General features: G+C 53.5%; 3 protein-coding genes across 3 annotated transcripts; 2 read left to right on the top strand and 1 right to left on the bottom strand.

The window, feature by feature from the left end:
* The first annotated feature begins 123 nt into the window (after window positions 1-123).
* LOC101935070 (von Willebrand factor A domain-containing protein 5A-like) lies at window positions 124-22,778 on the top strand. The gene is made up of 10 exons (XM_065565229.1): window positions 124-361; window positions 4,693-4,865; window positions 5,497-5,611; window positions 17,483-17,655; window positions 17,804-17,892; window positions 18,049-18,208; window positions 18,939-19,197; window positions 21,067-21,203; window positions 22,079-22,205; window positions 22,625-22,778. The coding sequence occupies exons 1-10, from the start codon at window positions 124-126 to the stop codon at window positions 22,702-22,704; spliced, it is 1,551 nt and encodes a 516-aa protein (XP_065421301.1). The 3' UTR covers window positions 22,705-22,778.
* Window positions 8,371-23,385, bottom strand: LOC135975488 (uncharacterized). Its single transcript, XM_065566543.1, has 2 exons — window positions 22,994-23,385; window positions 8,371-16,038 (listed from the first exon to the last, which is right to left on the bottom strand). The coding sequence occupies exon 2, from the start codon at window positions 12,494-12,496 to the stop codon at window positions 11,195-11,197; it is 1,302 nt and encodes a 433-aa protein (XP_065422615.1). The 5' UTR covers window positions 12,497-16,038; window positions 22,994-23,385; the 3' UTR covers window positions 8,371-11,194.
* On the top strand, window positions 9,038-11,070 carry LOC135975489 (uncharacterized). Its single transcript, XM_065566544.1, has 2 exons — window positions 9,038-9,603; window positions 10,427-11,070. Exons 1-2 carry the CDS (start codon window positions 9,066-9,068, stop codon window positions 10,927-10,929), a joined length of 1,041 nt encoding a protein of 346 aa, XP_065422616.1. The 5' UTR covers window positions 9,038-9,065; the 3' UTR covers window positions 10,930-11,070.
* Window positions 23,386-24,890: the final 1,505 nt, after the last annotated feature.

Raw genomic sequence — 24,890 nt, forward strand, 5'->3', positions numbered from 1 at the left:
CTGTGCCAGACATGAATTCTGCACCTACCCAGTGGTGCGGAATTCCCCCAGAAGTAACCTGTATGAGGATGTGCTGGCCGGGGGGTGGGGCAGGGGGATCTCAGGGGCCAGGGGGATCTTGGGATGACCCGAGATAGGGCACAAGAGCTGTACGGAGACGCGCTGGCCGGGGGGCAGAGCTTGTTCTTGCTGCAGCAGGAGGGGGCCGGGGGCGACGTTTTCAGCTGCTCCCTGGGTAACCTGCCCCCTGGGGAGGAGGCGGCGCTGACCCTGCGCTACGTCTGCGAGCTGCAGATGGAGCCCGATGGAGCCACCCACTACGTGTTGCCAGCTGTGCTGTGCCCCCGCTACACGCCCCATGGTGAGATCCACAGATCTCCCTGCTCCCGCCCACGTGCCGCATGGTGAGACCCACAGATCCCACTGCCACTTTAGACTGCCTGGTCGTCCCCCAAACCCCACTGCGCACCCTACAGTGAGTGACCCACAGCCTGTAACCCCCCGAGACTCCCTACCCCTGCTACGTACCCCACAGGGAAAGACCCACATGGACCCTCATAGACCCATAGGCCATTACTATGTGCCCCATGGTAAGCGCCACCCCAGCCCTGCAATCCCTGCCCCAGGGTAGGTGACCCCCCTCCGGCCCTCTCCCGACCTCCCAGCATCCCCCCATGCCTCTCAATAGCCCATTCCCCCCATAGAATCATAGGACTGGAAGGGAACTCGCAAGGTCATCTAGTCCAGTCCCCTGCACTCGTGGCAGGATTAATTATCTAAACCATTCCTGACAGGTGTTTGTCTAACCTGCTCTTAGAAATCGCCAATGATGGAGATTCCACAACCTCCTTAGGCAATTTATTCCAGTGTTTAACCACCCAGATAGGAAGTTTTTCCTAATGTTCAACCTAAATCACCCTTGCTGCAATTTAAGTCCATTGCTTCTTGTCCTATCCTCAGAGGTTAAGAAAAACAATTTTTCTTCCTCCTGCTTGTAACAATCTTTTACATACTTGAAAACTGTTATCATGTCCCCTCTCAGTCTTCTCTTCTCCAGACTAAACAAACCCAGTGTTTTCAATCTTCCCTCATAAATCATGTTTTCTACACCTTTAATCATTTTTGTTACTCTTCTCTGGACTCTCTCCAATTTGTCCACGTCCTTCCTGAAATGTGACACAGTAGTCTAGTTGAGGCCTAATCAGAGCAAAGTAGAGAGGAAGAATTACTTCTCGTGTCTTGCTTACAACACTCCTGCTAATATAGCCCAGAATGATGTTCGCTTTTTTTGCAGCAGTGTTACACTGTTGACTCATATTTACCTTGTGATCCACTGTGACTCCCAGATCCCTTTCCGCAGTACTTCTTCATAGGCAGTCATTTCCCATTCTGTATGTGTGCAACCCATTGTTCCTTCCTAAGTGGAGTACTTTGCATTTGTCCTTCAGACCATTTCTCCAGTTTGTCCAGATCATTTTGAATTTTAATCCTATCCTCCAAAGCACTTGCAACCCCTCCCGTCTTGGTGTCTTCCGCAAACTTTATAAGTGTACTCTCTATGCCATTATCTAAATCATAGATGAAGATATTGAATAGAACCGGACCCAGAACTGATCCATTTGGGACCCCACTTGTTATGCCCTTCCAGCATGACTGTGAACCACTGATAACTACTCTCTGGGAACAGTTTTCCACCCACCTTATAGTAGCTCCATCTAGGTTGCGTATCCCTAGTTTGTTTAAAAGAAGGTCATGGGAGACAGCATCAAAAGCTTTACTAAAGGCAAGATATACCACATCTACCCCTTCCCCCTATCCACAAGGCTTGTTTCCCTGTCAAAGAAAGCTATCACGTTGGTTTGACACAATTTGTTTTTGACAAATCCATGGTGACTGTTACTTATCACCTTATTATCTTCTAGGTGTTTGCAATTGATTGTGTAATTATTTGCTCCGTTATCTTTCCGGGTACAGAAGTTAAGTTGACTGGTCTGTAATTTCCCAGGTTGTCCTTATTTCCCTTTTTATAGATAGGCACTAGATTTATCCTTTTCATCTCTCCCAAGTTCCATGACTTTGCAAAGATAATTGCTAATGGCTCAGGTATCTCCTCAGTCAGCTCCTGGAGTATTCTAGGATGCATTTCATCAGGCCCTGGTGACTTGAAGACAACTAATTTGTCTAAGTAATTTTTAACTTGTTCTTTCCCTATTTTAGCCTCTTCTGATCTCTACCTCATTTTCCCTGGTATTCACTATGTTAGACGTCCAGTCACCACCAACCTTCTTGGTGAAAACCGAAACAAATAAGTCATTAAGAACCTCTGCCATTTCCACATTTTCTGTTATTCTTTTGCCCCCCTCACTGAGTAATGGGCCTACCTTGTCCTTCATTTTGTGCCTTGGCCTTTCTAATTTTGTCCCTACATACTTGTGTTATTTGTTTATATTCATCCTTTGTAATTAAACCTAGTTTCCACTTTTTGTAGGACTCTTTTGATTTTTAGATCACTGAAGATCTCCTGGTTACGCCAGGGTAGTCTCTTGCCATACTTCCTATCTTTCCTACGCATTGGGATAGTTTCCTCTTGTGCCCTTAATACTGTCTCTTTGAAAAACTGCCAACTGACTCCAGTTGTTTTTCCCTTTAGACTCACTTCCATGGGACCTTATCTGCCAACTCCCTGAGTTTCTTAAGTCTGCCTTCTTGAAATCCATTGTCTTTATTTTGCTGTTCTCTCTCCTACCATTCCTTAGAATCATGAACTCTACCATTTCATGATTACTTTCACCCAAGCTGCCTTCCACTTTCAGATTCTCAACCAGTTCCTCCCTCTTTGTCAAAATCAAATCTAGAACAGCCTCCCCACTAGTAGCTTTCTCCACCTTCTGAAATAAAAAATTGTCTCCAATACATTCCAATAACTTGTTGGATAATCTGTGCCCTGCTGTGTTATTTTCCCAACAGAGAATGTCTGATGTCTGAGTAGTTGAAGTCACCCTCTGTCATAACTATAAAGGGAAGGGTAATAGCTGTCCTGTGTACAGTACTATAAAACCCCTCCTGGCCAGAGACTCCAAAATCCTTTTCCCTGTCAAGGGTTAAGAAGCTCAGGTAACCTGGCTGGCATCTGACCTAAAGGACCAATAAGGGGACAAGATACTTTCAAATCTTGGGGCGGGAAGGCTGTTGTTTGTGTTCTTTGTTTGGGAGTGTGTTCGTTCTCGGGACTGAGAGGGACCAGACATCAATCCAGGTTCTCCACATCTTTCTAAACAAGTCTCTCCTATTTCAAACTTGTAAGTAAATAGCCAGGCAAGGCGTGTTAGTTTTCCTTTGTTTTCTCAACTTGTAAATGTACCTTTTACCAGAGTGTTTATCTTTGTTTGCTGTACTTTGAACCTAAGACTAGAGGGGAGTCCTCTGAGCTCTTTAAGTTTGATTACCCTGTAAGGTTAATTTCCATACTGATTTTACAGAGATGATTTTTACCTTTTTCTTTAATTAAAAACCTTCTTTTTAAGAACCTGATTGATTTTTCCTTGTTTTAAGATCCAAGGGGTTTGGATCTTGATTCACCAGGAGTTGGTGGGAGGAAGGAGGGGGGATGGTTAATTTCTCCCTGTTGTAGATCCCAGGGGGGTTGGAACTGTATTCACCAGGAGTTGGTGGGAGGAAGGAGGGGGAATGGTTAATTTCTCCTTGTTTTAAAATCCAAGGGGTTTGAATCTGTATTCACCAGGGATTTGGTGAAGGTTTTTCAAGGTTTCCCAGGAATGGAATCCATTGAAATGGTGGCAGCCGAACCAGAGCTAAGCTGGTAGTTAAGCTTAGAAGTTTTCATGCAGGCCCCTACATTTGTACCCTAAAGTTCAAAGTGGGGATCCAGCCTTGACACCCTCCACCACCAAGTCCTGTGCTTTTGATGATTTTGTTAGCTGTTTAAAAAAAGCCTCATCCACCACATCCTGGTTAGATGGTCTGTAGTAGACCCCTACCCTGACATCACCCTTGTTTTTTACCCCTTTTATCCTTACTCAGAGACTTTCAACGAGTTTGTCTCCTATTTCCATCTCAATCTCAGTCCAGGTATGCACATTTTTAATATATAAGGCAACACCTCCGTTTTTTCCCTGCCTGTCCTTCCTGAGCAAGCTGTACCCTTCTATCCCAATATTCCAGTCATGCGTATTATCCCAAGTCTCTGTGATGCCAACTATGTCATAGTTGTGTTTATTTACTAGCATTACGAGTTCTTCCTGCTTATTCCCCATACTTCTCGCATTAGTATACAGACATCTGAGATACTGATTTGATTCTCTCTGCCCCCCCCCATTCTGTCTTGTCTCTCCTTTATCTCTGCTGTAACAGCCCATTCTCCACCCAAATTCCGACACTTCTCCCAGGTCTCCATGTTGTTGACTTACCTGTGGGCTTTGGTCACCTGCCCCCTTCAAACCCAGTTTAAAGCCCTCCTCACTAGGTTAGCCAGTCTGTAGCCAAATATGCTCTTCCCCTTCCTCCCTAGGTGGGCCCCATCTCTGCTTAGCAGTCCTTCTTCCTGGAACAGCATCCCATGCTCAAGGAAGCCAAAGCCCTCCTGGCGACACCATTTTCGCAGCCAGGCATTTGCCTCCAGGATGCATCTGTCTCTGCCTGGGCCCCATGCTCACTCCGTCTTTCTCTCTGCAGGGTGGGATGGGGAGGACGTCACCCAGGGGGTCCCGCGAGTCCCCCAGGGGGAGCTGCCCTATACCCTGAGCCTGAGCGCCACGCTGCAGTCGCCCCACAGCATCGACCGCGTGCTCTCCAACTGCTCTCTCACCCCCCTGAGCTACACGGCTGGGAACCGGACCACCGCCCAGGTAAGGGCTCACCCGGACACCTGGGTCCCAGCTATCCCCACTGGCAGGGCCAGTATGTGGGGGGCAGCTCTGAACAGGGGGGTGATGGGGCTCTGGGCTGAGGGGTGGATGCCAGGGGATGGGGCGTGGGTCCTAGGTGGACATATACAGGGGTGGGAGCTCTGGGGCAGGGAAGGAGGTGGGTCCCAGAAGGCGCGGGGGCAGAGAAGAGGGTTGAGCGACACCAACGGATCCAGGGAATTGCCCATGTTCTCTGGGGAAAATCTCAAGGGGCTGAGACCAGCCCATGGGGATGAAATCCTGGACATTCGAGGGGTCCTGGTTCCCTTTGCTTTCTGGGAGTTTCCCTCTCCTTGATTTTGAATGGGAGAAAATGGGGGGGGCCAGGAAAATATCACCCCCAAATTGGAAAGATTTAGCCAAACAAAGTCAGAGTTTTCGCAGTGTTTTCTGCAAGAAGAGCCAAGTCCCCGTGTTGCCTTTGGGGTGTTTTTCCCTCTCTCCCTCCCTCCTAACCCGGAGTTGCTTCCTCCCCCCGGCTGCATGATGGGCACTGAGCTGGGCGCGAGAGCCAGCGGGACCCTGCCCCCAAGGAGCCATGGGGAAGTGATGGAGTCTGTCGCCCCACCAGGTGTCTCTGGCTGAGGCCCCCCCGTGGGACCGAGACGTGGAGCTGCTGGTGTATTACGCGGAGTCGCACAAACCCAGCGCGGTGCTGGAGGTCGGGTTGCCCGGAGCAGAGCCGGGTGAGGGGGGATCCTGCACCCTGCTGCCCCGGCTGGAGGGGTGGGAATGGGGGGGTCCATGGGCTGGGGATGTGGAGGAGGGGTGTTCTGGGTGGTGACTTGGAGTCGTGGAGCCTGGGGCAATGAGGGGGATGGTAGGGGAATGGGAGGTCCTAGGGCTGATGGGGGTGCGTGCTCAGAGAGGTGCTGGGGGAATGTGGGGGCAGGGTTAAAAAGGTCGTAGAGCAGATTTTAAACTAAGAGCTGGGGGGAAGCCGACAGGTAGTGAGGAGCACGTGGTTCGGACAGAGGGAGGATTTATTGATGGAGACTCTCTATGTCCCAGTACGGAGGAGAGGATGGACGATGATAAAATACAGCTAGGATCTGATGAGGAAGAGTCAAATGAAAGAAAGTCCCATTCGATTACATCACGTAATGGCAGACAGCTAAAAAGTGACAAGTTTTTAAAGTGCTTATATACCAGTGCTAGAATTCTAAATAATAAGATGGATGAACTTGGGTGCCTTGTATTAAATGAGGGTATTGATATAAAAGGCATCACAGAAACTTGGTGGAATGAGGATAATCAAGGGGACACAGTAATACCAGGGTACAAAATATATCAGACGGACAGAACAGGTCGTGCTGGTGGGGGAGTGGCACTATATGTGAAAGAAAGCATTGAATCAAATGAAGTACAAATCTTAAATGAACAAAACTTTACCATAGAATCTCTATGGATAGTAATTCCATGCTTGAATAATAAGAATATAGCAGTAGGGATATACTACTGACCACCTGACCAGGATGGTGATAGTGACTGTGAAATGCTCAGGGAAAGTAGAGAAACTATTAAAATAAAAAACTCGTGTAACTTTAGCGCCCTGGTGGCCAAGATGGAGTCTGCTCTGCAGGCAGCTCTGGCCAAGAGAAGGCGCGCGCAGGAATGCAGCAGGAAAAATCCCCTCCAGCCCAGGGGCACCTGTTCCAACCCCCCCAGAGTGAACACACACACCCACAGGAAAAGTACAATGGATATAAGAAAGGGAGATATTTATTTACAGAGGGATAAGAGGAGAAAAACAACAAGGGGAAATATAGGGGGGAGCAGTAGAACAGGGTTGCATCCAAGCCAAAGCCCCACAGGCCCAGTGGTAGCACAGTCTGGAAGGGCAGACACCGAGCAATGTGTCTGCACATAGAGTTCAGGAGTCCTGAGCAAAGTTCCAGTCCAGGGGTGAGTCTTGGGTGCTCCTGGTTGTCTTCGGCGCCAGTGAACTTTCCCCCAACAAACCCCTCTGGTGCCCTCTTCTGCCGCTCTCTGCAAAGCCACACAGAGCGACCACCTCCCCACTTAACTAGCTACAGCCTCCCTCCTTGTTCCCAATGCAGAGTCCCAAGCCCCAGTACTCACAGCCCCATGCAGCTCTGGGCAGCCGTGATACTGGGTCCAGCTCCAGCCTGTCCTTCTCCGGCGATTCCTCCCTGGCACCGTGCTCCTCCTGGCTCCTGTCCTGATCAGCCCTGTCCTTCCCAGGCTTCAGGCAGGTTCTCTGCTGCTTCACTTTTCCAGGACCTCAGGCTGCCTCTCCCTCTCCCTGGAGCTCCAGCGCTGCCCCCTGGAGTTTCACTCCTTTTTTCTTACTCTCCCCCTCCCCCTTTGGAAAAAGATTTAAAGGGGCCATGCTCTCTAAACCCCAAAGGGGTTACACTCAGTAATAATAATGGGGGATTTCAACTATCCCCATATTGACTGGGTACATGTCACCTCAGGACGGATTGCAGAGATAGTTTCTTTACACCTTAAATGACTAGTCCTGGAACCCACAAGAGGAGAGGCAATTCTTAATTAGTCCTTAGTGGAGCACAAGATCTGGTCCAAGAGGTGAAAATACCTGGGCCGCTTGGTAATTTTGAGCATAATATAATTAAATTTAACATCCCTGTGGTCGGGAAAACACCATAGCAGCCCACCATGGTAGCATTTAATTTCAGAAAGGGGAACTACACAAAGATGAGGAAGTTAAGCAGAAATGAAAAGGTACAGCGCCAGAAGTGAAATCCCTGCAAGGTGCATGGAAACTTTTTAAAGACACCAGAAGAGAGGCTCAACTTATACGTATACCTCAAATTAAAAAACAGTGAGAACCAAAAAAGTGCCACCATGGCTAAACAACAAAATAAAAGAAGCAGTGAGAGGCAAAAAGGCATCCTTTAAAAAGTGGAAGTTAAATCCTAGTGGGGAAAATAGAAAGGAGCATAAATTCTGGCAAGTGAAATGTAAAAATATAATTAGAAAGGCCAAAAAAGAATGTGAAGAACAGTTAGCCAAAGATTCAAAAAGTAATAGCAAAAATGTTTCTTAAGTACGTCAGAACCAGGAAGCCTGTTAACCAGTGGGGCCACTGGATGATTGAGGTGCTAAAGGAGCACTCAAGGAGGATAAGGACATTGTGGAGAAACTAAATGAATTTGCATTGGTCTTCACAGCTGAGGATGTAAGGGAGATTCCCAAACCTGAGCCATTCTTATTAGGTGACTGATCTGAGGAATGGTCCCAGATTGAGGTGTCATTAGAGGAGGTTTTGGAACAAATTGATAAACTAAACAGTAAGAAGTGACCAGGATCTGATGGTATTCACTCAAGAGTTCTGAAGGAACTCAAATGTGAAATTGCAGGACTACTAACTATGGTCTGTAACCTATCATTTAAATCACCTTCTGTACCAGATGACTGGAGGATAGCTAATGTGACACCAATTTTTGAAAAGGGCTCCAGAGGTGAGCCCGGCAATTACAGGCCGGTAAGCCTGACTTCAGTATCGGGCAAACGGGTTCAAATGATAGTAAAGAACAGAATTGTCAGACACGTAGATGAACATGATTTGTTGGGGAAGAGTCAACATGGTTTTGAGAGAGTCAACAAGCATGTGGACATGGGTGATCGAGTGCATATAGTGTACTTGGCCTTTCAGAAAGCCTTTGACAAGGTCCCTCACCAAAGGCTCTTACGCAAGGTAAGTTGTCATGGTATAAGAGGGAAGGTCCTCTCAAGGATTGGTAACTGGTTAAAAGATAGGAAACCAAGGCCTGGTCTACACTACGGGTTTAGGTCGACTTTAGCAGCGTTAAATCGATTTAAGCCTGGACACGTCCACACGACGAAGCCCTTTCTTTCGACTTAAAGGGTCCTTTAAACCGGTTTCTTTACACCACCTCCGACGAGGGGATTAGCGATAAAACCGGCCTTTGCGGGTTGGAATTGGGGTAGTGTGGACGGAATTCGACGTTATTGGCATCCGGGAGCTATCCCACAGTATTTCATTGTGACCGCTCTGGACAGCACTCTCAACTCAGATGCACTGACCAGGTAGACAGGAAAAGACCCGCAAAGGTTTGAATTTCATTTCCTGTTTGCTCAGCGTGGAGAGCACAGGTGACAACGCCGAGCTCATCAGCACAGTTAACCGTGATGGAGTCCCAGGATCGCAAAAGAGCTCCAGCATGGACCGAATGGGAGGTACGGGATCTGCTCGCCATATGGGGAGATGAAGCAGTGCTAGCTGAACTCCGTAGCAGTAAAAGAAATGGAAAAGTATTAGAAAAGATCTCCAAGGCCATGAAGGACCGAGGCCATAACAGGGACACACAGCAGTGCCGTGTGAAAATTAAGGAGCTACGGCAAGCTTACCACAAAGCCAGAGAAGCAAACGGAAGGTCCGGGGCAGAGCCGCAAACTTGCCGCTACTATGCGGAGCTGCATGCGATCCTAGGGGGTGCAGCCACCACTACCCCAACCGTGTGCTATGACTCTCTCACTGGAGAAACACACAGGGAAGACGGTTCGGGGAACGAGGAAGATGAGGATGGAGGTACTGTAGGTAGCTCACAGCAGCAAGGAAGCGGAGAAACCGGTTTCCCCAACAGCCAGGATATGTTTGTGACCCTGGACCTGGAACCAGTAACCCCCAAACTCACCCAAGACCCTCAGGGCACACATGAGACCTCTGGTGAGTGTACCTTTGTAAATATTTGTAAACATTACACATGGTTTAAAAGCAAGCGTGTTTAATGATTAATTTGCCCTGGCAATCGCGGCCAGTACATCTACTGGAAAAGTCTGTTAACGTGTATGGGGATGGAGCGGAAATCCTCCAGGGACATCTCCAGAAAGCTCTCCTTTATGTACTCCCAAAGCGTTTGCAAAAGGTTTCTGGGGAGGGCTGCCTTATCCCGTCCGCCATGGTAGGACACTTTACCACGCCGGGCCAGTAGCACGTAGTCTGGAATCATTGCATAACAAAGCATGGCAGCGTATGGTCCCGGTGTTTGCTGGCAGGCAGACAATATCCATTCCTTATCTCTCTTTGTTATCCTCAGGAGAGTGATATCATTCACGGTCACCTGGTTGAAATGGGGTGATTTTATTAAGGGGACATTCAGAGGTGCCCGTTCCTGCTCTTCTGAACAGAAATGTTCCCCGCTGTTAACCACGCGGTGGAGGGGAGGGGTGAAGTGATCATCCCAGAGAATCGTGTGTGTGTGTGGGGGGGGGTGGTTTACTTGTTTGTGCCGCATGTTAACCGGGAAACCGCAGCCCCTCCTTTTACATTGAAAACCCATTTTAAATGGACAACCCAATTCATCCTTGATATGGGAAATGCGCTGCTGTTTGAAACCTTTCCCGCATGTTAAGAAGGTTAAAAAAGCCAAAACACTGTGGCCTGCCATGGCTGCCTGCAAGCCGAAATATGCGACCTTGTAATGAAAGAGTGTACCCATTGTTCTCTAAAATGTGTCTTTTTTAACCACCTCTCCCTTCTCCTCCACCAGCTGCAAATGTTTCTCCTTCGCAGAGGCTAGTGAACATTAGAAAGAGAAAACATAGGACGAGGGATGATATGTTCACGGAGCTGCAGATGTCCTCCCACGCTGATAGAGCACAGCAGAATGCGTGGAGGCAGTCAATGTCGGACATGAGAAAAGCACAATATGAACGAGAGGAGAGGTGGCGGGCTGAATGGCGGGATGAAAAGAGCAAGTGGCGGGCTGAAGACGATAGGTGGCGTCAGCTTGCAGACAGACGGCAAGAGTCAATGCTCCGTCTGCTGGAGCATCAAACTGATATGCTCGAGCGTATGGTTGAGCTGCAGGAAAGGCAGCAGGAGCAGAGACCGCCGCTACAGCCCCTGTGTAACCAACAGCCCTCCTCCCCAAGTTCCATAGCCTCCTCACCCAGATGCCCAAGAACACGGTGGGGGGGCCTCCGGCCACCCAGTCACTCCACCCCAGATGATCGCCCAAGCATCAGAAGGCTGGCCTTCAATAAGAGTTAAAGTTTTAAAATGCACTGTGTCCTTTTCCATCCCTCCTCCCCCACCCATCCCAGGCTACCTTGGCAATTATCCCCCTACTTCTGTGAGGAACTAATAAAGAATGCATGAATGTGAAAAAACAATGACTTTATTGCCTCTGCAAGCGGTGCTCGAATTGGGGAGGGGAGGATGGGGTGGGGTGGTTGGTTTACAGGGAAGTAGAGTGAACCGGGTCGGGGGGGGGGGGGGGTTTGGAGGGTTCATAAAGGAGAAACAAACAGAAGTTTCACACAGTAGCCTGGCCAGTCACAAAACTCGTTTTCAAAGCTTCTCTGATGCGCACCGCGCCCTGCTGTGCTCCTCTAACCGCCCTGGTGTCTGGCTGCGCGTAATCAGCGGCCAGGCGAGTTGCCTCAACCTCCCACCCCGCCATAAAGGTCTCCCCCTTACTCTCACAGATATTGTGGAGCGCACAGCAAGCAGCAATAACAATGGGGATATTCTTTTCGCTGAGGTCTGAGCGAGTCAGTAAGCTGCGCCAGCGCGCTTTTAAACGTCCAAATGCACATTCCACCACCATTCGGCACTTGCTCAGCCTGTAGTTGAACAGGTCCTGACTCCTGTCCAGGCTGCCTGTGTACGGCTTCATGAGCCATGGCATTAAGGGGTAGGCTGGGTCCCCAAGGATCACGATAGGCATTTCAACATCCCCAACGGTCACTTTCTGGTCCGGGAAGAAAGTCCCTTCCTCCAGCTTTCGAAACAGAGCAGAGTTCCTGAAGACGCGAGCATCATGTACCTTTCCCGGCCATCCCACGTTGATGTTGGTGAAACGTCCCTTGTGATCCACCAGGGCTTGCAGCAGCATTGAAAAGTACCCCTTGCGGTTTACGTAGTCGGTGGCTTGGTGCTCCGGTGACAAGATAGGGATATGGGTTCCGTCTATGGCCCCGCCACAGTTTGGGAATCCCATTTCAGCAAAACCATCCACTATTGACTGCACGTTGCCCAGAGTCACTACCCTTGATATCACCAGGTCTTTCATTGCCCTGGCAAATTGGATCACAGCAGCCCCCACTGTAGATTTGCCCACTCCAAATTGATTCCCGACTGACCAGTAGCTGTCTGGCGTTGCAAGCTTCCACAGGGCTATCGCCACTCGCTTCTCAACTGTGAGGGCTGCTCTCATCTTGGTATCCTGGCGTTTCAGGGCAGGGGAAAGCAAGTCACAAAGTTCCATGAAAGTGCCCTTACGCATGCGAAAGTTTCGCAGCCACTGGGAATCGTCCCATACCTGCAGCACGATGCGGTCCCACCAGTCTGTGCTTGTTTCCCGGGCCCAGAATCGGCGTTCCACGGCATGAACCTGCCCCAGTGACACCATGATTTCCACATTGCTGGGGCCTGTGCCTTGTGAGAGGTCTATGTCCATGTCAATTTCCTCATCACTCTCTTCGCCGCGCTGCAATCGCCTCCTCGGCTGGTCCGGGTTTCGCCTTGGCATGTCCTGGCTCTGCATATACTCCAGGACAATGCGCGTGGTGTTCATAGTACTCATAATTGCCGCGGTGATCTGAGCGGGCTCCATGATCCCAGTGCTAGCTATGGCGCCTGGTCAGAAAAAAGGCGCGAAACTAGTATCTGATGGACCAGGAGAAGGAGGGAGGGCGGGAGGGAGGGAGGGCCGAGTGACGACATGGCGTACAGGTACAGGAACAGGGAGAAACACAAACAACTGTCACACAGAATGGTCCCCCCAAAGATTAAACTGAAAACCCTGGGCTTAGTAGGCCATTGATTTCACAGAGGAAGGGGAAGCAAATGAATACAGAACAAATCTATTTTTTACATCTTAAGGTGGCAGCCGACGGTGCAGCATGAGTGATAGCCTCTCCAGTACGATGATGATGGATACCAATCATAATATACCATCGTCTGCCAAAAGGCAAGGGGCTGCTGCTGTGTAGCAATGCAGCCCCACGTCTGCCAGCCCCACGTCCGCCAGCACCCAGCATCGCCCTCGGCCTCTTCTGGGTGCTTAGCAGACAATACTGGGCAATTGGCAGAAAATAGTATACTACGACTGGTAGCCATCATCATCGAAACAGTAGCATGTCTGCCCAGGTGGCCATGATTGACAGCCACTCCAGTACGACAACGATGGGTACCAGTCATAATATACCATCGCCTACCAAAGGGCAAGGGGCTGGTGCAATGCAGCCCTACGGCTGCCAGCCCCACGGCTATCACTCATGCTACACCGTCTACCGCCAAAAGGCAGTTAGCAGCTGCTGCTGTGTAGCAATGCAGTCCCACGTCTGCCGGCACCCAGAGGACATATGGTGACGGTGAGCTCAGCTGAGCTGAGCGGGCTCCATGCTTGCCGTGGTATGTTGTCTGCACAGGTAACCCAGGTAAAAAGGCGCGAATCTATTGTCTGCCGTTGCTGTGACGAGGGGGGAGGGGCCTGACGACATGTACCCAGAACTGCCCGCGACACTGTTTTGCATCATCCGGGCATTGGGATCTCAACCCAGAATTCAAAGAAAAGGGGCGAAAGTAGTATCTGACGGACTAGGGGAAGGAGGGAGAGCGGGCCGAGTGACGACATGGCGTACAGGTACAGGGAATTAAAATCAAGAACGGTGGCTGTGCATCAGGGAGAAACACAAACAACTGTCACACAGAATGGTCCCCCCAAAGATTAAACTGAAAACCCTGGGTTTAGCAGGCCGTTGATTTGACGGAGGGAGGGGGAAGCAAATGAATACAGAGCAAATCTATTTTTTACATCTTAAGACGACGGTGCAGCGTGACTGATAGCCCTCGGCATCTTTCTGGGTGCTTGGCAGCAAATACTGGGCGCTTGGCAGTTAGTGTATGACGATGGTCTTCAGGCCTATTGCACGATCGGCTGCTCAGGGAAGACTCTGCTAATGTGCGATGACCCAACTTGTAATAGGACAGCTAACAGTCGTAATACACCATCTACTGCCAAAAGGCAAGCCCCACGGCTGCCAGCACCCAGATCGCCGATGAAGGCTACCAGTCTACTGCACCGTCTACCGCCAAAAGGCAGTTAGCAGCTGCTGCTGTGTAGCAATGCAGTCCCACGTCTGCCGGCACCCAGAGGACATATGGTGACGGTGAGCTCAGCTGAGCTGAGCGGGCTCCATGTTGTCTGCACAGGTAACCCAGGTAAAAAGGCGCGAATCTATTGTCTGCCGTTGCTGTGACGGGGGGGAGGGGCCTGACGACATGTACCCAGAACCGCCCACGACACTGTTTTGCATCATCCGGGCATTGGGATCTCAACCCAGAATTCCAAGGGGCGGCGGAGACTGCGGGAACTGTGGGATAGCTGTGGGATAGCTACCCATAGTGCAATGCTCCGGAAGTCGACGCTAGCCTCGTACTGTGGACGCGGTCTGCCGACTAGAGCACCTAGAGCATTTTATGTGTGGACACACACAATCGGCTGTATACAACCGATGTCAATAAAACCGGCTTCTATAAATTCGAACTAATTTCGTAGTGTAGACATACCCCAAGAGTAGGAATAAATGGTCTGTTTTCAGAATGGAAAGAGGTAAATAGTGGTGTCCCCCAGGGGTCTGTACTGGGACCAGTCCTATTCAACATATTCATAAATGGTCTGGAAAAAGGGGTAAACAGTGAGGTGGCAAAATTTGCAGAAAATACAAAGCTACTCAAGATAGCTAAGCCCAAAGCAGACTGTGAAGAGCTACAAAGGTACCTCACAAAACTGAGTGACTGAGCAACAAAGTAGCAGATGAAATTCAATGTTGATAAGTGCATAGTGATGCACAGTGGTAAACGTAATCCGAACTATACGTATAAAATGACGAAGTCTAAATTAGCTGTTGCCATTCAAGAAAGAGATCTTGGAGTCATCGTGGCTAGTTCTCTGAAAACATGACTTCTGCAGCATTCTGCATCAAAACATTAAAAATTCTGCTCCAAAAATATAAAAATTCCACGCACAGTGTTTTAAATTTCTGCAAATGTTATTTGTCAAATCAATTTGGCGGCTCCAGCATGGCAGTGGGGAGCACTGGCCACTGGCTGCACAGAGGTGGGAGATCACTGTGCACCTCCCCCCAGGACACAGACTCAGCGGTGAGGCTGCACCCAACCCTGACACAGCACAAGGACCGGGCCTGCCCCAGAAAAACCCCAGGGCCCTGCCCCTCTGTGCCAAGTGCACCAGGTGTGGGGCGGGCACGCTCAGGAAGGCAGGATCCAAGTGTGGAGGGGCTTAGTGTGGGGGGATGCAGGTGTGGGTTGAGAGGGTTCTGTGTGGGGCAGTTTGGGTGCGGGCAGCTCAGTGGGGGATCTGCAGGGGGGGATCTGGATGCACAGGAGCTTGTTGGGAGGTTCTGGGAGCAAAGGTAATGGGACTCTGCAGGGGGTTAGGGTGAAGGTGGTTGGGGCTCAGCAGGGTGGGCTCTGGGTGTGGGTGGCTCAGTGGGGTGGGGATCCAGGTGCAGCTGGTTGGGGCTCAGTGGGGTGGGGATCCGAGTGCAGGTGGCTCGTTGGGGTGGTCCAGGTGCAGCGGAAGTGGGGCTCATCAGGGTAGGTTCTGAGTGCGCGGGGGTGAGGCTCTGCAGGAGGGTCTGGGTATGAGGGTGTCTGGATGCATGGGGGTTGGACGGATGGGGGAGCAGCTGCCTGTACAGGGATCCCTCCCCCTGCAGCTGAGGAGCGATGGGTGCAGGAAGTCGGGGGGGGGGAGTTTGCAGAGCTTCCTGCAGCTGTGGGAGAACTCTGGGGGTGGATCTGACCCAGCCCCAATTGCCATGCTGGGGAAGAGGAAGTCCCGTCCTCCCCAGCCCAGCTGGGACTAGCAGCTGACCCCAGCACAGGGTAGGAGCCAATAGCTGGGTCTTTCCCAGTCCCGCCCCCTGCCCCACAGTGATATACCTCTCTGCCGGCTGCCCTGGGCACCTGAAACATACGGCTGGGGAGGGTCACATGACCGCTCTTGTGGCTTCCCTTTGCTTACCTGTCAGAAAGTCATTTTTTTACAGGGAACCAAAGAAATCTGCGCTGGACATAAATTCTGCGCATGCGCAGTGATGCCGAATTCCCCCAGGAGTAAAACATCCACTGAAAGTGCAGCGGCAATCCAGAAAGCAAACAGAATGTTAGGAATCATTAGGAAAGGGATAGATAATAAGACAGGAAATATTGTATCCCCTCTAGATTAGCAGTTCTCAAACTTTAGCCACCTGAGGACCCCCATTTTGATTTAAAAATTTTCGGGTAGTCCATGCTCTGCCCCTTCCTAGCCAATAGGAGCTGTGGAGCCAGCACAGGGGCGGGAGCGGTGAGCGGAGCCTCATTGGCTGCCCAGGCCCCTAGGGGCCACAGGGAGCTGGCAGCCGCTTCCGGGTGGAGGAGTTGAGGGAGCGGGAAGAGTTGGTCAGCGGGACCCGCGGACACCATGGAGTTCCCTCGCAGACCCCCAGGGGTCCGCGGACCCCAGTTTGAGAAATGCTGCTCTAGATGAATCTATGGTACACCCTCATATTGAATACTGTGTGCGGATATGGTCACCCCATCTCCAAAAAGATATATTGGAATTGGAAAAGGTTCAGAAAAGGGCAACAAAAATTATTAGAGGTATGGAATGGCTTCCGTTTGAGGAGAGATTAATAAGACTGGGAAATTTCAGCTTGGAAAAGAGACGACTAAGGGGGGATATGATCGAGGTCTGTAAAATCATGACTGGTGTGGAGAAAGTAAATAAGGAAGTGTTATTTACTCCTCATAACACAAGAACCAGAGGTCACCAAATGAAACTAATAGGCAGCGGATTGAAAACAAAAGGGAGTATTTCTTCACACAGTGCCCAGTCAACCTGTGGAACTCCTTGCCAGAGGATGTTGTGGAGGCCAAGAGCTAGATAAGTTCATGGAGGATAGGTCCATCAACAGCTATTAACCAGGATGGGCAGGAGTGGTGTCCCTAGCTTCTGTTTGCCAGAAGCTGGGAATGGGCAACAGGATCACTTGATGATTACCTGTTCTGTTCATTCCCTCTGGGGCACCTGGCATTGGCCACTGTTGTCAGACAAGATACTGGGCTAGATGGACCTTTGGTTTGACCCAGTCTGGCCGTTCTTATGATTATGGGCGGGTGTTGAAGGAGCTGGGGATGAGGTGTGTGTAGAGACTGGGGGGACCGGAGCGGAGTGTCTCGGTGGAGCTGGGGGTGGGAGGGCGGGGTGCCTGGGAGCAGGTAGACACTGGAGTGCACTGCAGGTTTGGGGACATGGGGATGAACGGGGGATGGAAGGGCAGGCGCTGGTAATTGGGAGCAGTGTTGGATCTAGGGGGAAGGAGGTATGGGGAGAGGGATGGGGTGGGGCTCTGGGGCAATCGGGAGGCGCTGAGGGGTTGGGGATGGTGGGGGATCTGTGGGGAGGGCAGAGTTGTGGGAGGGATATGGGTGGGAGTCTGGGGCAGTCAGGGAGGCCTCGGGCTCTCGCAGACTCACAGGGCTCGACCCCATGCCGGCCCCATTTAGGGCTGGCCACATCTCCCCACAGGCTCCCTGATGGGCGACCCGGCCGTAATGGTGACCCTGCTGCCCAGCCTGCCCGAGGCAGTGCCAGGCCAGAGCTCGGCCGGGGAGTTCATCTTCCTGCTGGACCGCTCCGGCAGCATGGAGTGCTCCATGGATGGCCGAGACCGCTCCCCCCAGCGCATCGACAGCGCCAAGGTACGGCCAGGCGGGAGGCCGCGCTAGATGGGCCTGTGGAGGGGAGCAGCTCAGGCTGGCTGGGCCTGGGAGGGGCAGAACCAGGTGCGGGAGCAGCCCAGGCTGGTTGGGCCCGTGGGGGTGACTCCATCTGTCTGTCCATCCCCAGGAGACCCTGGTCCTGCTGTTGAAGAGTTTGCCCCTGGGCTGTTATTTCAACATCTACGGCTTTGGGTCTCGGTTCGAGTCCTTCTACCCGTGAGTCCGGGGGAGGGGGGGGCATGTTGCTGGCTGGGTTAGGGATCAGGGCAGGCTGGGGTCGGGGTGTCTGTGGGTTGGGGGCAGGGCTAGCTGGGGTCGGGATGTCCCTGGCTCCAGCTGTCCCGGCCCCTGACCCCTTGGCGCCCCCTACAGGCAGAGCGTGGGATACACCCAACAGACCATGGCCGAGTCCCTGCAGCGCGTCCAGCAGCTCCAGGCTGACCTGGGGGGCACCAAGATCTTGGCGCCGCTACGAGCCATTTACCGCAGCCCCTGCCAGGACGGGCACCCGCACCAGGTACCAGGGGCAGCCGCAGGGTGTCCCGGGGGCTCGGAGAGGGGCTGGTGCTGGGGGGAGCTGACAGGGGCTTGGGGTGGGGGCTCAGAGTAGGACTGGGGCTGACGGGGGGCCAGTGCCCCTCGGGGTGGGAGCAGGTCATGGTAGGCAGGAGCTGGAGGGGTACCTCTGTGTAGAGTTGGGGGGCAGTGCCGGTGCTGCGCCCAGCTCTGGGGGTGCCCTGCAGCCGGGGGGCAGGTAGAGCATGTCATGGAGAGCAGGAGGGAGAGCTGCGGGCGCTGGCCGGGTGGGGCGGGGAGCAGCCTGTGGAGCCTGGTCCATCCCAGCCAGGAGAGTGGGGCCTGTGGGACGGACGGACGGACAGATGGACCAAGAACTGGAGACCCAAACAGATGGGGGCAGAGACCGAGAATCAGACAGTCGGACCCAGACAGAGAGAGACAGACTGAGGCAGGGACTGGAGGGGCGGGCGCATCGCTGTCATGAGCAGGCCTGGCTAGCGGGGGCCTCTTGCCCCTCCCCAGCATCCTGCCCTCATCCATGGGGTGCAGCACCCACCCCCCGTGGGGCTGGATGAAGGGTCCCAGCTGGGGGGAAGCTGCAGGGGAGGGGCTGGATCCAGGAGGTCCCAACCTGGGGGGAATGGGCTGGGGGGATATCCTGACTCTGAGGGAGCTTAGGAGAGAGGAGGATAGGGCTGGGTGTGGGGAGGGGGGGGTCCCAGCTGGGGGGGGATATGGGGGAGGGGTCCCATGCTGCGTTGGCTCTGGGTGCCGGGGGAGTGGGATTTCCCTTCCCTCTCTTAGATTGTCTCTGCGTCTCTGTCTGTCCCTCTCTGTCCGTCCATCTCCCCCTAGACTTCGGTGCCGCACCCTGCATGCAGGACGTTTTCTGCATCACCTCCCAGGTCCAGTCCCTCTGTTTCGACGGGTTCCAAGAGCTCTCCGATGTGGCCATGGACTGCGCCACGGACTGCGACTTTGACGACAGCTCGGATGTGCCAGGTGAGAACCACCGCCCCCTCCTCCCCCACCGGGGCACTCACCCCCAGAGCTCCCCATGGCCAGTACTGGCTATCTCCTCCCCCCGGCACCGCTCCTCCGGGCTCCCTCGCCATCCCAAAGCTCAGCCAGGGAGCCCCTGACATGAGGACAGGAAGTCCTGCAGACATGGTGCCCCGCTGGAGACTGTGCCCTAGAAAGGTGAGGGGGGCAGGGGCTGGCAGTCAGGACTCGGGACGGGCGGCAAACACCAGGATGACGCTTCATCGGGTCCAAGACAGATGTGCCCTGACGGTCCCGGAGCTGGGCAAGTGTTTAACAGCTACATAGAAAGTGAAGGAACTTCCTGGGCAAAACACTGCTGTGACGCTGGGGGAGGGGGAATCCGCAGCTGGGTTTTTTAAGTGCCGTGACACAAATGATCTTGCAACAAAATGAAAAAAAATAAGGAAACTCCCAGGCAATAAACTTTGTGAAGCTGGAATTTGGGGTGTGAGTTTGTATCAATGAGCTAAGTCGGGCGGGGGGGGGGGGACCAACTGGGCAGCAGAGCGGGTAATCAGTCGCTTTTTAGTAACAGAAATGTCGCTGAGCAGTTTTCTCTGAAATGGGCACACAGCTAAATTCCCAGACAAAAATACCTTGTGAAGCTGCGCCCAGCCTTGGATGTTTGTACAGGTGAGTTCAGGGGCACAGATCGTGGTTGGCCCGGTCTGGTTTCTAAATGAAGAAGCCCACGAAAGGCAGAAATTTTAAAGTTAAGGCTCCCCTTAAAACCTGAATTTCAAGAGTCTGGAAATACAAAGGTTTCAGAGTAGCAGCCGTGTTAGTCTGTATCTGCAAAAAGAACAGGAGTACTTGTGGCACCTTAGACACTAACAAATTTATTTGAGCATAAGCTTTCGTGGGCTACAGCCCACTTCATCAGATGCATAAATATCTTCTTGCTGTATGTTCCCAGTCTATGCATCCGATGAAGTGGGCTGTAGCCCATGAAAGCTTATGCTAAAATAAATTTGTTAGTCTCTAAGGTGCCACAAGTACTCCTGTTCTTTTTGTGGAAATACAAAGTTGCTGTAGCCCAGGTAACCTTAACTCTGCTCCTAACCCTGGCCCAAGCATGGTTATAATATGGCATAGACCAGGGGTAGGCAACTTATGGCACAGGTTCCGAAGGCAGCATGCAAGCTGATTTTCAGTGGCACTCACACTGCCCGGGTACTGGCCACCGGTCCGGGGGGCTCTGCATTTTAATTTAATTTTAAATGAAGCTTCTTAAACATTTTAAAAACCTTATTTACTTTACATACAACAATAGTTTAGTTATATATTATAGACTTATAGAAAGAGACCTTCTAAAAACATTAAAATGTATTATTGGCACGTGAAACCTTAAATTAGAGTGAATAAATGAAGACTCGGCACACCACTTCTGAAAGGTTGCTGACCCTTGGTATAGACTCTGTAACATCCCCTCTCCCCTATACCCTTAGACACTTCTGTCTCTCCCCGGACGTAGGTCTGTATCACAGGTTGTAGTGCAGGGTCAAATTGTGTTTGAGAAACACCTTGGGGTTGTGAGATTAATGACTGGGGCTGAGACATTCACGGGGCCCAAGGGATTTTGGTTCCCAACTCCAACTGCAAATTAATTGTCATCCCATGGGTGCAGGAAGGGGCAGGTTTAGGGGTGCCCACAGAGGGGTTAAGGGTGCAGAGGAGCAGATAAAGGATGCCCATGGAGGGGCAGAGTTAAGGATGCACGGACGGTCACAGTTAAGGTTGTTGGCTGTCCCCCAGCCTGGACAGGCCACGTTGCTGTTCTGTACCCATAACCCTGTGCAAGTGCTATTTCCCCACGTCTCTCCCTAGAGTGGGCACCGGAGGAGTCTCCCCTACTAAGGCTGGTGTCTCTGCAGAATGCTGATGGCTCGTGGGACCTGGACCCCCGGCTGGCCGCCTCGCTGGGGGTGAGCGAGACCGATGCCAGGGGGAGGATGCCCAGTAAGGTGAGTGCAGTGGGCAGAGGAGAGGGGAGAGACAGGGGGGACAGGTGCCATGAGTTGGGCCTGTTCTCTGGTCCTAGATGAGACTGGGTGTGGCCTAGACTGGGGGGGACAGGATCTAAGAGTGACTGGATCAAATGACCCCTGAACCTGGAGCCCAGTGCGGGAGACGGGCCCACAGCGGGGAGCTAAAAACCCCCTTGCAGGGGATCAGAGCATTGGATCGAGGGGGGCCCAGGGCTCGGGGGGGGGGAGGGACATGGGGAGGCCCAAGCCGGGTCCTATAAATAAAATAAATAAATAAATAAATAAATAAATAAATTGAGATATCCTATCTCCTAGAACTGGAAGGGACCTTGAAAGGTCATTGAGTCCAGCCCCCTGCCTTCACTAGCAGAACCAAGTACTTATTTTGCCCCAGATCCCTAAGTGGCCCCCTCAAGGATTGAACTCACAATCTCTGAGACTGTCTCCATACCCCGGGTATCTCACTGGGCATCTGGGTAGGGGGTCCACGGTGCTAAAGCAGGAGGGCTGGGAACCCTCTGAGTCTGGGGAGGGGATGGGAGCACTGGTTTGGGGGGTCCCCAGGACGGGGGATGGGGGCAGCACTCGGGGGGGCAGAGGAGTCCCCAGGGCAGGGGGTTGGGGGCAGCACTGGGGTGGGTCAGGGGGGTCCCCTGGGTGCGGGGATGGGGCAGCACTGGGGGGGTCCCCAGGGTGGGAGGATGGGCAGCATTGGGGGCAGGGAAGATTGGGGCAGCGCTGGGTGGTCAGAGGGTCCCAAGAGTGGGGGGATGGGGGTAGCGCTCGGGGGGACAGGGGTCCTCAGATTGGGTGCTGTCTCAGGCTGTGTCTCTTCCCCCTCCCCGCCCCAGGACGTAGCCCCAGGCGTCTGGGCCACGGTGCTGGCTGTGGTCTGGCTGCACGGCCAGGCCGCGGGGCAGCGCAACGAGTGGGAGCTGCTGGAGGCCAAGGCTGTGGGCTGGGTGTGGGGCCGAGCAGGTGAGACAGGAGTGGGGGGTCGGGGGCAGGGCCCAGGGCCTTGACCACAGAGCCCCTGCCCCATAGCCCAGCCCCCCCGAGACTCCCCTGTCCCACAGCCCAGCCCCCCCCCCCCGCCCCCCGAGATCCCCCAAGCCCACAGCACCAACCCTACTCCATGGGATCCCACAGTCCAACCAACCACAGCCCTGAGATCCTGCGTCCCATGGGTCCCAGGGCCCCCTGCCCCCCAGCATCTTAACAGCCTCTGGCCCCCCAGCCAGACCCCCAGAGGCCTCCAGTCCCAGGACAGACAGGCTCCGAGCCCCTTGCTTCCCATCCCATTCCCCCCATCTCCCCAATATCAGTCCCCCAGGCTGTGAGCTCTTTGCCCTTTGTTCCCCAGGCTGATGTCTCCCCCGACCCTCTTCTCGTTGCAGGGCCCCAGCTGAGCGAATGCCTGGAAGCCGCCAACGCCCTGCTGGGCTGCAGCGTTGGCCCTGCTATCTTCAGACTCTGAGCCCCTCCGGATTCCTCTACCCTCCCCCCCTCGCAAGCTACCCTGGGCCTCCAACCCAGCTGAGCCCCCCCCCCCCATCCCCGTACTCCTCCCCCAGCTACTCTAGGCCTCCAACCCAACTGAGCCCACCCGATCCCCATACCCCCCGCCTCCCAAGCTATCCTGGGTCTCAAGCCGCACTGAGCCCCCCCACACACACACACACAAACACCAAGGATCCTAAATTAAGAGCAACCAGTTGGTTTGCATAAGTTTAACGAAAACAGTTTAAATTGACCCTGTAACTTACAGCGGAGGAAGGTCGTTGTGCAGACAGGCCCTTGGTGCTGTGGGCGGAGACTGTCTCTGCCAGCCCCTCGCTGGAATAAAGCAGTTCCCCAAATTTGTCTGCCTGGCTTTGGCTGGGGTCCCGGGCTCCGAGCTCCCCACAACTGCCCAGGGCACTGGGTTCCCAGTAGGGTCAGGGACCGCCGGCCCTGAGCAGGTGGATTAGCGCTCCCAGCTGCGGCTTTCTGGTGGGGCAGAGCAGCAGGACCCAGACGCTGGGGCGGCTGGCGGGGGCCGGGAGGAGCCCCGGAGAGCGGGGAGCACGTGGGATGCATGTGGCAGACACAGGGCATTCGTCCAGGGCAGTGTTTAGCAGGACGTTTTAGCTCTGGGCCTGTGCGGACCCCTGACACCCCCTCACTGGTCTCTGCTCCACCAGGAGGAGGAGCTGCTAGGCCTGGAAAATCTGTCCCTGCTCGGCCGCTGTTGGGACACGTGATTGCCATTCAGATACTGGGGAACCGGGCGTCCAGCCTCCCGGCAGCTCGGGAACCCCCAGTCCTGCCTGGAGCGAGGACACAGAGTCATTGTAATGGGACAGGGAAGCAGCAAAGGCTCTCCCCCTGCCCACACAGCCCCCCAGCGCTTTGCCTGGCTGCTTCCGCCTGTGCTCTGACGCCAACGGCCTTGTGGGCTCTAGCAGCCGAGTCTCCTGTGCTGAGCCCCAGCGGCTGCGGGGCCAGGCCCTGATGCTGCCAGCCCAGGGCATTGAAATTGGAAGGAACAATTCTAGAGAGAAAAGACTGGGGAAGATTTTCCTGGCACAGATGGCAGCCAGGTGCCCAGCTCCCCTGGACAGTCTAGAGAGATGAGGGTTGTTATCCTGATGTGTAACAACGATAAACCCAGGGGAGCTGGTGCTCAGCCTGGGCCTAGGGGTGGGCCAAACCCCCACCTCTGAGCCCAGGAGCTGGGTGGGAGGAGGCAAAATCCAGGCTCTTTATAGGTCGCCAGGCAGAAAGCTCCGTGAAGGTGAAGTTCAAGGTTCGGGGTGGTGCCTGTCCCTGCGGGGTAAGAAATATCCCATGACTGGTGCCAGGATCCCCACAGCACGTGTAGCAAATCCCAGAGACTCCCCATCCCCATGACACGGAAAAGAAATGCAAACCCATTCAGCCAGGAAACGCAGAGTCCCCAAATGAGTCCCCAAATGCCCTAACTCTGCCTGGGGCCGGCACAGGATCTTACGATTCAGACAGAGGTGCCCCACTTCCACTTCCAGCTCTGACGTCCCATGTTCAGGCTCCCCTGGCATTACCCAAACCCCACTCAGCTGCTGCCGAGCCCTGTGAGCTCCCTGTCAGGGTGCCTACAGCACCTCCATTTCTGCCCCAGGACCTGCGCCTCCGGCGGGTGCCCAGGCTCTGGGCCCCGGGGGAGGCTCCAAGCCGCTGTCGTGATGCCGGATCCAGTGGCTGTGCTCTGATCTCCGGCTGTCTCCTTATGGCTTGTACCCCAGGGGTTCGAGCACTCGCCCTGGTTCAGCTCCCCACCCTGCCAGCTGGAGAGAGAGACTGGGAATATGGGCCTCTCACCTGGCTGCAGCGCCCGAACCCAGAGCTCCGGGCTAACCCGGGGAGGCTCCAGCCAGAGCTGTTTTACTCTGGATCATAACTCACTAGTCAGGGGACGGGTTCCTGCTCTCCCGCCCCCGGGGAGCTCTGAGGCACCAGGCTCCAGTGTCACTCGCTCACTCTCTGGCCGAATGGTTCCTCTTAGCCATTCCCTATGGCAGCTTCCGGGGCAACACCCGCAGCTCCCCACTCTGGATTTGCCAGCTCAGACTCCCTCCTCCCAGGCAGGCAGTAACCACAGACTCCACTCCATAGTCCCAAACATGCCTCCCTTGGCCCCGTGAG

The sequence above is a fragment of the Chrysemys picta genome, chromosome 13, assembly GCF_011386835.1.
Source record: "Chrysemys picta bellii isolate R12L10 chromosome 13, ASM1138683v2, whole genome shotgun sequence".
Classification (NCBI taxonomy): domain Eukaryota; kingdom Metazoa; phylum Chordata; order Testudines; family Emydidae; genus Chrysemys; species Chrysemys picta.